At 37.4% G+C, this 15,733-nt stretch overlaps 1 protein-coding gene across 1 annotated transcript; it reads right to left on the bottom strand.

Annotated features, from left to right (window-relative positions):
• Positions 1–896: 896 nt before the first annotated feature.
• RAB12 (RAB12, member RAS oncogene family) lies at positions 897–14,377 on the bottom strand. Its single transcript, XM_008630057.2, has 6 exons — positions 14,353–14,377; positions 12,930–13,068; positions 5,056–5,194; positions 4,446–4,535; positions 3,395–3,499; positions 897–3,114 (listed from the first exon to the last, which is right to left on the bottom strand). The coding sequence occupies exons 1-6, from the start codon at positions 14,375–14,377 to the stop codon at positions 3,001–3,003; spliced, it is 612 nt and encodes a 203-aa protein (XP_008628279.2). The 3' UTR covers positions 897–3,000.
• Between the last annotated feature and the right edge of the window lie 1,356 nt (positions 14,378–15,733).

Raw genomic sequence — 15,733 nt, 5'->3', positions numbered from 1 at the left:
CTGAATGTCCACTACAGTCAGGTAAGAGGCTTATGGACACAATCAAATACTGTTTCAGTCTCCCAATAGATACAAATTTTAGTTTTGGTAAAAGACACAGTGCTAACTGGACATAATACGAATTTCAGGAATTTACTGTACTAAATCCTAACCACATTGAAATCAGTGGCAAACCACCATTCAATGACCACAGCCTATCTAATGATTTCAATATTTCACTATTTCCCCGATTCAAGAAAGTCAAGAAACCACCACTACTTCAGAGTAGATGATACTAACCAATTTCTGACACTCCTGTGATTTCTGCTTGCCATGCTCGCTCATCAAAAGGCACTCACATTTATTTTGTCCATCATGAAGAACCTGCCAGGGACTAAAGGACCTCAGCAGCACCTGATGAGTTTAGTGGTAAAAAGCATTGTGGGCTCAGTGTGAGAAGGAAACAATCCCTACACACTCCCTGAAGAGTGGGAATGCCCCTCCCTCTAACCAGGGCTTCTAAAGAACAGCAATCTGCTAACTAACACAGATGTGCCAGTGCTCATCTTCCCTTTTTTTTCCATCCTGTGATCCTCAATGGTTGTGCAGACCATTCAAACAGTCCATCATTAGATGGTAACACAGGCTGGGCTGACTGCTGAATTTCCGTATGAGACAATGGAGAAGCATGAATAACATTTTTTCCCTGTCCCCTCTTCCCACATTACACCACAAATGCCTGCTAGGTGGAGCAAGGGCATAAATAAACTGGTTTTGATTCATATAAAAGCTGAAGAGATAAAATCAGGAGACAAAACCCTCTTCATAGTATAATGGATGCAAAGCACACAGGTTTCCTGAAAATTTTATGATTTCCAATGAATAATCAAATACACTCAAGCACTCAAACACTTATGTCCTTCTTAAATGCAATAGTTTTTAATTTTTGGTACAAGAGACTGAGATCCCAATCTGCCTATATACAAACAGCACAGAATTACAAAAAGAAAGTTTATCTAAGTCAAATTTCTTAATTTTTATTAAATTCAAAAACTGCAGGAAAAAAAATCACAAGTTTCTAGGTACAAATAAAAACAAATCAGCTGAAATAAAATGGTTGTCAAGTTAAAATCCACTTTCCATAATTTTCCCTTCCTTGCTACTGCCCACAGTATCATCTGAACTCCTAGAAGTGCTTTAGAAATCCATTTTATCTCACCAATAGGATAGTAAACTGTAAGTTTACTATGTAAAAAAGCAAACTGCTTAGGCACAAGGTGGCAGAAGACATAAGCACAAATATTAACCATGCTTTCCTTAATTTGTCAGTAGAAATCCAGGTGTGCTACAGGCCTGCATGGCATTGAATTCAGAATGTCAGAGCTTACTCAGTGAAATAAGGGCTTTTTTTTTTTTTTCATTTGTGTTAACAGTTTGTTGTGTCTTTTTTTCTCCCATAAAACAGAGAGAAGCTGTTAAAGTCAGTGGTATACCTTACTGTTCAGTGCCAGAGTTCAGGCTAGAAGAGTGGCAAAAGTGACAAAATGGGTTCCAGCACCAGAGAATGTAAAGTCGAGAAGCTGTAGTGTGAAAGAGACTGGTTCATACTTGTGTTGTCAGTGTAATTAATAGTCTGGCGACCACCTGCTAAGACAGCATGACAAGCAGTCACATGCTATTTGAAGATATCAGCTGGGCCAGGTCATCACTCTCCCAACAGAGCAGTGATCAAGGTGAACAACTAATGTCTGCTGCTCTTCCAACTACACCTAAAGGAACTGTTAAACAGAAAATTAAATCATAACAAAATTAACACAAGTGTTGTTCCATATTCCACATTCTACCTTTTACCCATCACTTGATACTTGCCATTCTAATAACAGGTGCAGTTCCACTGTCATTCATAAATACAAAATTTTATTTGCACTTCATTAGTTTAGAAAGACCACAATGTTTTTCAATACCACAACATTCAGGACACACCAAGTTATTCAAATATGTATCTACTGATTTACCACAGCTAAACTAAACAGTGCATTTAATAAAAGATATACCAAAGATATAATTCACAAGTTCATTATCAGACAAAATCCTAACACAGTATTTGCTTGATGGGAATAATTTCCACCATTAGGAAAGAAAATAATTTTACCTTAGGTTCCCTTCCCCCAACCCTACAGATGTCCAGACAAAAATACACATATATATTCCTTAACACAGGAAAATGTATCATCTTAATTTTTTTTTTTTCAAGAATTTGTCTAGGACAGCAGCATTGCTTTTTATACCTTCCTTTAGAGCTTGAATATATCTCCATTCTTTTATTGAAACTTAATGATTCTTGTAACCAAATTTACGTTTATGCAGAAAATTATATATGCTATTTCAAAGTGCAATCTTAGATCTGCACCAGGTGTGATGTCTCAGTACACAAAGAAAGGGTGCAGCATTAAACAAAATAAATAAAAGACTGCCAAAAATTAAACTTAGCTTTTCAATAAATCCAGTCAGCAGAGGATGCTACAGCCAAAAATGTTTTCACTACATTAAAAGGAAACATAATGCTGATTATGGAAGCTTTGTACATAAAGTCCTCTGTTTTTAAAAAATTTGTCTTTAAAATAGTTAGCAAAGCACCATATACTTATCTTCATACCAGAAGAGCTTCTGCCTGCCTGTTTATAATAACAAAGAACTATTACAACATTTATGTCAAGAATAGGTATAGATTTAATTTCTCCTCCTCCTCAACTGGATGTGTGGCAAACCCCCACCGACTGTACAGTATTTATAACACTGGGGCAATGAATGAAACATCATTGTGAGGGAGAGGGGTAATAATTAAATGTTATAGTTGAATCCTACATAGGATTGCATATTTGCATATTTACAAGTTAGTGTGTAGCTCTGACTCGAATAACAAAGTGCAACGAGAAACTGCCAAATGATTGTAGTGCAGAGTAGTACAGATACTTCCTTTACCCTCCTGCTCCTATTTTTCACTCTGGAGGAAGTAACAAGTCAACAGCAACGGACATGTGGCCTTGGGGGAGGCAGTTCTGGTGGGATTTCTGGCTCTGGTTGCAGGGACAGGATACTGTTGGACAACTCATTTCTTATAACATCCAGTGGCATCTTAAAGAAAAGAAAAATCACCTGTAAACAGTCATCTGCATAGAAAGAACTCATTTCAAGAGTTCACTGACAGCCAATGCCTCAATTTCAGGATCTTTTAGATCTTACTAGTGAGATGCAGTGGTCAACAGTCTGTGACTGCATCATGCCCACTATATATTATCCAAGATTTTCACCTGACAATCTGTACTTGCTCTCTGTCCTCCCAAGCATGTGCAGTCATTATTTAAACATTGATCACTTGTGTGACCAGAGGAATACTACCACCTGAGTATTTTACCTTTTTCAGAATGTCATCAACAAGTTTTAGAAATATTTCATCCACATTAAAATTATCCTTGGCACTGGCTTCACAGAACCGCATCCCAGTTATCTGCTGTGCAAACTGATGGGAGAGAAAATAAAATAACTCCATGAAAATATGTGCGAACAGCAACAGATAGCAAATATATCCTCCTCATAAAACCTTAAAAAAAGTCCCAAACACACAACTTTCCCCAAATCTGTGACTGCACTCTAATTCAGCTAATAATCCTGAATCTGCATGGTACAGCAAATATTGCAACATATAGCTAATTTTTGCTTAAAGTAAGTTTATTGGAAAAGCATTCTGCATTTGTTCAGACTTACATCTGAGAAATTCATGTATTCAGTTGACACATATTGCTGCAGACTGCCAAAAAGTAAGAACCCAGAACAGCTAATCTCAACTTCATTATTCAAAATGTAGAAAAGGCAAGTACAGATGCAAGAATAAGCCTTGATTCCAAAAGTCTGGAATTAGCCTTCACTTCCAAATGTTTGTGTATGCCCATACTGACATTGTTCTGACCAAGATGGTGCTGAGTATCACACTACAACAAACATACACTCTTGCCATGTTCCTTAACACTTTTGGGGTTGCACGAGAACAAAAGGAACATGAAAGCAAAGGTGAGCCAAATAATCAAGCAGGGCTGTTGCCTGTCCAAAAATGGTACTGAGAAGCAAACATCTGAAAGAAGGCCCACAAAGATTTCCTGAATAGAGACACATCTCCATTAGTAATTCAAGTCTTCACTACCCCTTCAGAGCCCAAAAGGAGTATCCCCTACACTACTGTACAGTGTAACCCAACTTGTAGCTTACTCTTTCTTCAGACCAAAACCACACTACTCCAGCAGGAACACAGATAACTGCACTTTATATACAAATAAACACCATATGGATTTTGAGAGACAACCACCACCACCACTCTTAATACACTCCCTGCATCCAGAAGTCTGAACAAGAGCAGCCATGGACCATCAGCAGCAATGCCACAACAGCTTTGCCTCTATACCTGTCCTTACCTTCTCTCCCTGCTGCCGAGTAATCTCTCGATCAACTTCACAGTCCAGTTTATTTCCAACTAATAGAAGCTCTGCATCTTCTGAAGCATACTGCAATTAAAACATTTCTAATTAACTAAACCTAGAAACATAAGATTTTGTGACTCAAACACAATACAAAAAAAGGGAAATTCCTCTACTAAATAAGGAGTCACACTGACAGAGTTTATAGGTAAACATTCTTCCCAGCATTGTTTCAAAAATTTTCAGTTTTTAAATTCCATTTTTAAAACGTGACTTGAGAACTAGCTGTTCTACTTTATCTGAGAATGAACATAATGACCTTATTTCACAGACAGGAAACAAACCCTCCTCCCCCCACTGCACAGGTTAATGAGCAGTGTTACAGATTTTCACTGACACTTCTAACTGGGACAATTCTAGTTCAAGAAAGCAGGAGTGGACAATCATTTTGCAACAAAAACACATCAATGTTAAATCCTGGCTAAAAGACATCACTGAAAATTAGCTGACAGTAGTTTATTAATTCTAAATTGATGACGCAAATTTCTTTGAGGGAAAAAAACGCTTGTTAAAAAAAGCATGTAAAAATAAAGTACTTAAGGCATACCTTATCAATCATTTTCATCCATTTTGGTAAATCGTCAAATGTTTCCTTCTTGGTGATATCATACACCAAAATAATTCCCTTGGCACTTCTGTAATAAGCTGAGGTAATGCTGTTGAATCTCTCCTGACCTGCTGTGTCCCTAAGAAGCAGCAGCAAACAGTGGCACAAATATTTCACCAATTTGCAAAGTACAGAATAACTTTGTTTACATTTTAATAATAACACCCCCACATTCATTAGAGACACTACATTTCCTTCTACATGTATGAATGTCAGGAAAAAAAATGGAGCAGTACTTTCAACCATAAAAAGTTTTCACATTAAAACTTTATCCCATACTAACTTCACCAAGAAAGGCCACCAAACATTTCTATATGTGTCTGAGAACGAACCTATCCAATGAAAATGTACCAGGAGATAAAACCGGTTTTGAGTTATTGGGGTTTGTTGTTTGTGGTCTTTTGGTTTGGTTTTTTAACAGCCCTGAAAAAATTAATGGATACATGCTTATCAAACACATCCAGACACCCAACTATAAAATGAGCACTGCACTGATAATTTTGATTTGAGCTTTCAGACTCTTTTTGGATCAACCACAGCAATACAGCCATGGCTCTAAAACTACTGCAGAACCTACTGGCACAGAAGTGAATGAAAAGAGTGAGCAATCACTAATGGCAAAACTTTTGCAAGTAGGTACCTTTCACACTCACATCTACTTATCTGAGGTGTGCAAGTAACATTTCCATGCTCACTGTCAGCACTGTAGGTATTTCAGACAGGGTGCATTCACACTGGAGGCTATTTTCCAGCCATGACACTAAGTCACCCATACTAGCTATGGCTTCTGTTCCAAAGTAGATGAGACAGAAGGGTTATTTTTTACTGAACCATGGAAGCTTTTGAACTGCTTTTAATCACATCATCAAGCCTGCCTAGGGAAGATTTTTGGCAGTTATACTAAAAAAATAGCTGGTGCATATCCTAAGTCTTAAAATGTGACTGGCATCTCAACTGGAAAGTAAGTTATATGTTGCTCCAAAGTGATCAAGCATTTGCTGCTTGAGTTCAGCCTCCAAAATCAATGGATAATTTTGAAATTTCTCTGTTAGAACAAGTCAAAAGATGGATCAAAATTAAAAGGGGAGGGAGGAAAATTGTGTGCATGCGTGTTGCGACTCAAAAATTCAAAATGAATCCTTTTCAACAGTCACATTTTAGACAAAAGGAGGAAGGAGAATGAACTTGGGAATGAGATTAACAATGGAGACCTGAAACACTTGTTACCAAGAAAAAAAAAAGGTCATGTTCACAAAATGCCACATTCATTGTCCTGAAGATTTAATCCCTTTAAGGTCTATGCACAACAAGCAGCAGAATATACTACCACAAACCTAACTCTTCATAAAATTTTTAGGAATTTCAAGAAAGCGAGTTTCAAAGTGAAGTACTTAACTTTCCCCTGAAATTGCCACAAGTGTACTTGATAGCAACAAATATCTGCTAGTGATTTTTATAAAGTAAAGCAGTGTCCACTGGAAAAAGATTTGGAACCTCTGCTTCATAGCCTGCAGGAAAATAATGACTTATACTTAACTGCAAGCCAATGACACTGCAACATGGGGCAGAAGAGAACAAATTCCTATTGCATCCATTTTTGCTTTATTTTTATTCAAATCCCGTTTTCAGAACTTTAGAATTACATTCATACAAACCTCTGGGACCCTACAGAAGATGAAAACAGGTAGTCTGTTTCAATAAGGTCAAGCATCAGTAATATTGCAGACCAGTTTTACAGGGTTAATTGGTTGCTTTCTTATCACTAATGAGGCATTTTTTCTAAAGCAATACAAGTTCTGGCAGCTGAAATTATATATATATATATAACTCAGATCACGTAACTCTGCATTCTTTTCTATTACTTCTTTATTATGGTCAGATTCATTTTTTGGAAAGTCTTTTGGATGTTCAGTCCATTAAAAACTTAAAAATTTTAGTATGAACCGTTGATTTTCCACATATGGATAACATTGCTCTAGTCCTTATGAACAGAACGCTCAGAATTGTGACCTCGCAGAGCAGCCCCTGTCATCTGTTGCTAATCCATCCTACTGATCAAGTGTATTTGGGATGGGATTTAGCTCCATCATTCTGAGCACATGTAACTGCATGGCAGGTGGAAGGGCATACCTCAGGTGGGAGAATACACCAATTCTATCTTTGCTTAGAGCAATGGGAAAAATTGCTTCTTGGTTTTGTCTGTTTGTTTTGCTGGCCAGTCTTTTCCCTCTTTTCTGTGCCCCCAGTGGAACACAGATATAAAGGGGATACTTCAGAGTCACCTGTCTGTGCCTTCAGGTGAGTGCTAAGGACTTTTAGGAACTCCATCACAGGGTACCAGATCACTAAGTTCATAAATTATAAACACAGAGGGGAAACAAACACGCTGATATTCAACTACCCTCCCTGAAGCCAGTCATCAGTGCACTGGATAAGTAGGCCACAAAGAGAACTATGCAACATTACACAACTCTCCCACTCCAGCTATCTCCAATCCCACATTTCCCCATGCCTGCTGAGTGCTCTATCTCCAAGTCCACCTGGTACTATCAGCTCCTCCTTTCTCCACAACACCCTCAGGCTCTTTAAAAGTTTATAGCATTCCTAGGCTTGCTGCACCCTGGGCTCCCATTTGTGTAGGTCCTTCATCCAAATGTCACACAACCTGTAGTCTGGCTTGCTGGCTATTTGGGACACACCACATGCTGTGGCCAGTTTGAAACACCCATGGACAGCCTGGCTGCCCACTACCTATAATAAATGGCCAGATGACCATTGACTGCCACCTGAGTCACACCAATTACAGTGGATTATGGCTGACTTTCTTCGCCTTGCTTGAAGTCAGACTGCCCCACACTTCACCTCTCCTGCTGCAGCAGGTGGAAATGAAACCAGTCAGCAGGTTTCTGATTGTGAGTGTGATATTCTAACCCTTATTTCCTTTGAAAAGTGGAAGAAAATAAGCTGAATTTGCTGTCTCTAACATTACATTGTATTAGTCTTCAAACTGTAAGGTGAAAGTTGGAACACTATTTCTGCAATAAGTAAGTCTAGAATGCAACCCCAGCTACCTAAGTAAACTACAGTTTGAGAAGAGTATCAAGTTGATCTTTAGCATGGAAAATCTCATCTTCTACCAGCTGCTATCATATTTTTCATGAAAATGTGCAGCAAATTCTTCCAGTGTTGAGGAAAAAATGACAACTCCTAATGCAGAGCTAACATTAAAAGTATATCCAATTTCAAATGCCTTCTTCTCATGTGCAGGGCTGGAGCAATTATTCTTGCTATATTATTTTTGTGGATGTATTACCCTCCTGCAGCTGGAGTAACTTAGTAAGGATAGCTACTGAAGCACTAGTGGAAAGCTGGAAGAAGAGATGACCCCTATTTAACCGGGCTAACAGTACATAACTTCATGACTTTATGAACGGTACTAAGTGCTACTAGTTCTTTATTTGTTCTGGTCAGAATCAACACAACAGCAAAAGTCAGTTCAATTTAGTTCCAATTAAACTCCAGAAATTCAAATAAGAAATTAATACAACCTAAACAATGAATTGGCATAACTGAAAAAAAATCCCATCAGACTACTTTTTTTTTTAAATACTAAAAGCAGTTTTCTTCTGTTGATTTTTTTTTCCAATAAAGTTTTCTAAATGAAAAGCATTGGTCTTTCTAATTTGTAATCAGAAACATACAGTGACTACTCGAGCAGCTATAATCTGCAATTACAGAATCCAACTGCTTGACTGTTTTTTGCTTCCAAAACAGAAACTAGACATCACTCCAAAAATACAAACATACATTACACCAAACAAAAGCAAATAAAAAAATCACACAAAGCCCATTTTCAAGTGTTGACTTGTCATGTTCTATGGCAGACTGTATAAAACACAATACAAATACAGTTAATCTTAATTAAAATTGGTTTGGATAATTTCTCTTTTACATAAATGTTCTCTGTGTCTATCTAAACCAGTTGAAACAAACACATGGACAGACTCAAAACTGCCTCTTGGATCTCCAGTTAATGTTTTATGAGTGGTGGTGTAAAGTGGCAATAGAACTGAAAATATTTTGAAATTTACAAAAAAATTTAACACTAATTTAACCCTTTCACATGCTCCATGCTTTAATGGAATCTACATGCAATATTTTTAAAAACACTTTAAAGTAGTTTTAGACGTTAATTCTACCTGTCAAACAGATTTTTTTTCCTCCCATAAACCACAAATATATTTAAGATCTTTTATTATATAAATAATTTATTTCAGAGGTACTGAACCAAAGAAACTACATTCTTATATATTCTAGGACAGTGATTTTCCAAGACAACTTTCTCTTAGAAAACCCAGCAGGCAGAATGTGAACTTTTACGAGAATGCACTGGTTTGAAACACCTTCAGAAACAAAGCAAGCTTGTCTTGTTCCCAGGTTGCTGACTACATTGGGCATTAAACCTGTAGAGGCATCAGAGAGCTCCCTTGGCTCCCCAGTGAGGAACTGGGTGCAGTGGCAGGGCATAACTGCTTCCCACAACCAGGTCCTTCCTTTCAGAGGGGAAGCTGGAAGTGACCATGTCAGCTGCTTGTGTCAGTGACTGCCCAGATTACTCAGGTGAGAGGGCACAGTCAGGCACCTGCCTGTCCTGCTTCAAAGCATCAGTGAGAGGTTCCTATTATTTGATCCAGTTTTCCAGCTTTGAAGAAGCACTGATTCACAGATGCTTGGATTTACCTGGACACTTACACTATCCAGTAGTTCCAGTTACTCTACCTCATGGCTTGAGCTGCATGCAGGCATTACTTCTCACAGGACACAGGAGCTTGTGTCAGCCTAGAACTGCAAGGCAGAAGCTGATTTACTGTATCCTACCACTTCTGGCAACCCAAGGGGCACTACTAACTGCTCCACATGGCACAGAACAGGTAGATACTACTCTCTGTTCTCAGTGAAGCTCTATCATTACATCATCTAAGAAGTAGAAGGTTGTTTCCAAACTGGAAGTTGGGGAAATAAGGGAAGCAGGGACCAGACAGGAAGCTAGAGGTGAGAGCAGACACCTCCGTGATCCTCAGGGCACAGCTGCCAATTATGAAAGGAACACAGGAGACAAGCCCTTTTGTATTCTACTCTCCTAACAGCAGCAGGTGTGAAAGCTGCTTTCAAAAGGACATCTTGCACACCTAATTGCTTGAAATATTCAACACAGTACTGTTTTAATGCATCTTTTGATAAACTCAAGTGGTAGAGCTTTGTGGAAAACACTCTGCTGATAGCAGTCAGGGGAGAGACAGGTCAAGTGACCATAAAAATACCAAAGTGAAACTTAAAAAAAACCTGTTCTTGTTTCACTCTTGAAGTAGAATCACCAAATTACTAAAAAACATAAGCAAAATTGCATGCTTTGAAATGTACCTTTAGTAATTTTAAGGAAACAGATAAGCGTAACTTCAGAAATTACCTGTTCACTGAATAAAATAGTTTTCTTGTAGTAAAGTTACTGCAATCAATGTACGTAACACTACCAGGAAGTATGAGGCAACCGAAATTCTGTCACTGTGTAGGTATGAAAGGAGACTGTTTTAGCCATGCAACTGAACTCTGCATTCCTAAACTTCCAAGTGTTTGACTTGGTAGACTGCTTTCCTCTTCAATCTAACCACTGGAGGTACAATAAGGAGCTGAGGGAGCTGGGGTTGTTTAGCCCGGAGAGGAGGCGGCTCAGGGGTGACCTTGTCATTCTCTACAACTCCCTGAAAGGTGGCTTTAGCCAGGTGGGGGTCGGCCTCTTCTCACGAGTAACAAGGGACAGGACAAGAGGAAACAGCCCCAAGTTCCACTAGGGGAGGTTTAGATTGGCTACTAGGAAAAAAATCTCTTCACCAAAAGGATTGTCAAGCATTGAAACAGGCTGCCCAGGGCAGTGGTTGAGTCACCTTAACAGACATGACCCTTGGGGACAGTGTCTAGTGGGGGACTTGGCAGCACTGGGTTAAGGGTTGGACTCATTGATCTTAAGGGTCTTTTTAAACCTAAATGATTCTGTGATAATAAGAGTTTATAGGTAGGCCCAACAACATACACAACACAATTCAGAATTCATTAGCAAAAGTCATGCTTATCTAATTGCTTTTCTAAAAAACTAAAAGTATGCCAAGGCAGTTTTAAAGATTAAGTATAAGAACAACATTTTAACAGCCACTGTTGGAGACAAAGTGACACTTAGGAGCAGGATGTCATGTTCATGAATTTTATCATATTTTAAAATATCTCTTTACATTGTGTTTTCCTTGCCATTTTAGTAGGGCTTCCCACAGGAGTTATTATCTCATCTTAGCAACCTATGAACTTTTAAACTTAATTTTTGAAGTTTCCTATATCCTACTAGCATATTCTCAATATGTGGAAAATAATGGTTTAAACATCTCTTTTCCAAAAAAACTTCATTCCTAGAATATATTTATTCAACATGAGAATTGTTTTTATAAGCTTAGCACATTTCACAGTACGAATGCATATTAGGCATACATTAGCATCTCCACATCAGAATTTTTTGTTACCTCTGTCAGCTTCAGCAGACCCTGGCTAACAATTGCTGGCTCAACTGCCAGTCTTGTGGTCATAGGTTTCCAAACAGGGACAGATGAATGAAGACATGCCACTAACATTCAAGTGTTAGGTGACTGATGAGACCAAAGATGAAGCAGCAGTTAACTCAGAGGGAAGCAAGACAGACACATGGTGTGACAGACAGAATTGATGGTGACCTGCCAAGAGGAGTTAGTAAACTGAATTCACTGCATCTATGTAGTTAAGAACAAAAAACTACCAGAAAATCCCAAAAGTGTAATAAAAAGAATATTTAGAGCTTTTCCCCCCCTCCATGGATTGTTAGCAGCTTAAACAGTTTAACTACAATGCCAATTATGCATCACACACTGTTAATAAACCAAAGCTAAGCTTCTACACAGTAGTATGTAAGATTAATGTATAGAACATAGCTGGTTTATTCTCTCATAATTATGTTTATGTATTGTACTGCTCTGCAAAACAAAGGAGCTGTTAAGCTCAATAATTTCTAAACAACAAAAATTGTATTTATCACTAACATGGAGAACCATTACCAGAAAACATGTAGCCTACTCCAGAAAGGAAGAGTTTAGCTCAGACATCGAACTTCCTGTAGTAGGACATCAGTACCAGTAAAGGTACAGTCTTATTTGCATGAAATTGCTTTATTTTTCCATGCTGTTTAGAGTGGATATGATTTACTTAAGTCTTGAATGCCCTTTGCTTTGAAGTTATTTAAAAACAGTGTCAAAGAAACAGCACTGCCTATACCAAGTTTTAGAAAAACAGATTAGAAAATACTTCACAGTTGCTTTATGATTGCTGTTACAATGAAGGTCAGTTTTAATCAGTCCAGAAAAACAAAGAAAACAAAATGCACTTTCTCTAATGTCTATTTAACACAGTCAACTTTTGTTGTTTGTAGAACTCCTATTTCTTGTGTAGGTGATGTCATTCTTCCAGGAAAAGGGGCTCGAGGCCTTTGTGATGCATTAATATTTCAGTAATTACACTCATGCCCTACTTCTAACTTTATCTCTCCTTCTCCTCCTTTACCCTCACAAAAATCTAAGAGCTATTTGATTTTGTTTAAGTCTTGTGGGGATGGAGGAGAGAAGTAACAGGGTAAGAGCTAAACCAGCTTATAACAGTTAATAGTAGTATTAGACAAGCATATTAATTCATGCTAGAACATAAAAATTAAAACATACTGCTGGTTGCATGTTTGTTTTACTTACCAGATTTGTAATCTAATTTTCTTTCCTCTTAGCTCTACTGTTTTGATTTTAAAATCAACACCTATAAATAAAATACAGTAAACAGAAAAGGAGGAATAAGAAGCAAAAGTAATGAGGGTGCAATTATTATTTTTTGATACTTTTTATTTTAGATCAACTTGTAACAGTCTGAACAAGCAGAAGGGTTTGCACCACTATGGGTCAACTCAGGAACATCATGGGGATTTGACAACCACTATATAGCCTGTGAGCCATCCAATTTGGCAACATCACAACATAAACCTTCCACTTCATGCAAAATTTCCAGCAGCAGGTAAACCCAACACAACAGTAAAACAACAGGCACAGTATGATTGTTCCTCTCCTGTTCACCTTGACTGTCAAGGACAAGCCTGTTCTACTTCCAACTGGCACAGATGGCCTGGAGGCATGGAGCAAAACCAATCCCTCCACATCAGTTTTGCTGTTTGTGAAGCAGGAAGAATACAGGTCTGGCTTCCAGGATGGATGCTTAGCATCTGTAAAGTGCTGTAGTAGAAGTGCTGGAATTGAGGTTGGTTTATAAAGAAGTTTGTCAGCACTGTCATTGTTAACTCCTACAAATATTTATTAGCAAACTTCTTATATTCAAAGAGGGCATTTGACTTTTAAAATTTATTTTATACCTGTATGGTATTTTTATTCACCACCTCAAAACTCCAGTCACATTTTGAATGCACGCTAAATATCAAAGATAGAACCACAAAGACTTTGTTATACAGAAAGATTTTAACTTCTATTAAAAAAAATACTGCTGGCCACCAACACAAGACATACTGTGGTCAAACAATACCTAGACACAAAAGATTACCACCTTAACTACAAAAATATTTCAGGGAATAAATGTCCTAGAATATCATAGATTTGTAGATTGTGAACCTGTTTATTTTAGGATACATTTGTATGAAGATTTTTGTTTCAGTTCTTCCTTCTAAACATCATCCCTCCTAACAGTGCTAAATCAAAAAGGGAGAAATAAAAAGACATGAGAACACGGTTCAGACCCATACACTCAAGCAATAGAAACATAATGTGTTGGAAACACTTTTGCTATTTCACATGCAATTGTAAACTAAGAACAGGGATGAAACTGAAGAGGAAAAATGGTTTTTATTTTCTCAAACAAGAACTACACATTTTCCCGAAGACTACCCGTGGTAAAAATTGGGTGTCCCTGCTAATATTAAGAAATGAGATTGAATTTTGACAGAAGGGGCTGAACTTGGCCATTATATCCCTACTTTTAGTTTGCAGAGCAGGTGGACGTTGTTCAGTCAGATTAAATAAATGGAAGGATCACTGACCTTCATTCTCCTAAACAAATATCCCCTCTAACAGCTTGCAGCTGGACATTGTTTATTGATAAAACTAATGGTCATCACACCATGACATTTGTTCTCATTCTCCATGTCCTTAATAGAGTCTAGCACACTTAATCACCAATTCTTGGAGAGCTATTCAAGACATATGATGCCTGTACTTCACTTACCAACAGGTATCTCATTCAAACCCCAGGAATGAAACTGTTAAACTGATTTGTACTAAACAGTCTAAAATCTTAACGGCAATTTTCAAGTATTCAATGCAAATTGACAAAAGTATTAGAATTATTAAAATTTCAAAGAATTTATTAATCCTAACTTCAAGAAATCTTTTTGTACACTTCTGAAAAGCGGCTGTCTGCTAGTGCAAAAGCAGAAGAGAAATGACCCAGCTATGTTCTAGTATCCAAAGTGTGTGAAATGAGAACTCTTGTAATTCTATTCTAATAATGGTATATTTTTAAAGAAACACATCCATTTCTACTGTTACAAGCCTTTTCTCTATATAAATGCATGTAAAATATAAAATGCAATTGTCTTAATAGTCACAACCTTGTCTACAAGATAGTAACTTTACTTAATTAACTGTAATTGCTTGCCTCAAATCTCTTCTGTCCTCAAGGAAGTTTGAATATAACTGCCCAGACATCTCAATCCCAATTCCCAATCCTGCCATTCTGTCATGCACAACATATTATATTATTTGCCATTTATCTGATATTAAAAAAGTCTAAACCATCTCTGATCCCAAGGTGAGTGTTAAAACTGCCACAGGGACTTCATGAGTGTTTCAATAACTACAAAACCAAAGTATTTTTATTTTTATGGAAGTGGTTTATACACTGCTGTCTTACACAAACCAAGAAACAAAAAGCTTTTGTTATATTTTTAAAAATGAAAAATAATGAACTATGGAGAGAAAATTCAACTGTTGTAATAAACCACATTTTCAACCTGGGACTTCCTGGGACTGGAAGGCACAATATATGAATAAAATGAAGTAGAAAAAAGCCTACATATTAAAGAGATGGTTTCAAAATAAATAATATGTCAACAGTATTCTTATTTTAAAGGCAGTTCTTTCTGTTAATCATCCTAAAGTTATACCATGAAATATTTCCCTACTGTGAAATTTTGCAAGGAACAATACATACAAGTAACAGTTTTGGAAAAGCAGACAATCTTCTACAGAATTGTTTGAATCATTTAATACTTAAGTCAGACAGAATGCCAGAACTGTGCAGAGGTTGCTCAACTACTTTTTATAATTAGTAATGCTCTGCAAGCATCAACACAATACCAAAAGCATCATGTCTGCCAATACTGAAGGAAAAAATCAGGCAGCTTTCCTTTTGCACACGAAGAAACAAATTCCTAAGCCTGTCAGGTTTCATTAGCATGTTTCACCATAGACTGCCAAAGCCAGTGCTTTGAGTTTACATA

This window comes from Corvus brachyrhynchos, unplaced genomic scaffold (genome assembly GCF_000691975.1).
Source record: "Corvus brachyrhynchos isolate BGI_N302 unplaced genomic scaffold, ASM69197v1 scaffold331, whole genome shotgun sequence".
In the NCBI taxonomy this organism is placed as follows: domain Eukaryota; kingdom Metazoa; phylum Chordata; class Aves; order Passeriformes; family Corvidae; genus Corvus; species Corvus brachyrhynchos.
This window is presented reverse-complemented; position numbering and strand designations above follow the sequence as displayed.

Excerpts from the sequence above, each read along its gene's own strand:
- RAB12 (XM_008630057.2), bottom strand. The coding sequence starts at position 14,377 with ATGGAGAATGAGAACAAATGTCATG. Across the intron at positions 4,536-5,055 it reads GGATGAAAATGATTGATAAG|TATGCTTCAGAAGATGCAGA; the intron begins GTATGCCTTAAG and ends TTTTAATTGCAG. Across the intron at positions 3,115-3,394 it reads TTGATGACATTCTGAAAAAG|ATGCCACTGGATGTTATAAG; the intron begins GTAAAATACTCA and ends CTTTTCTTTAAG.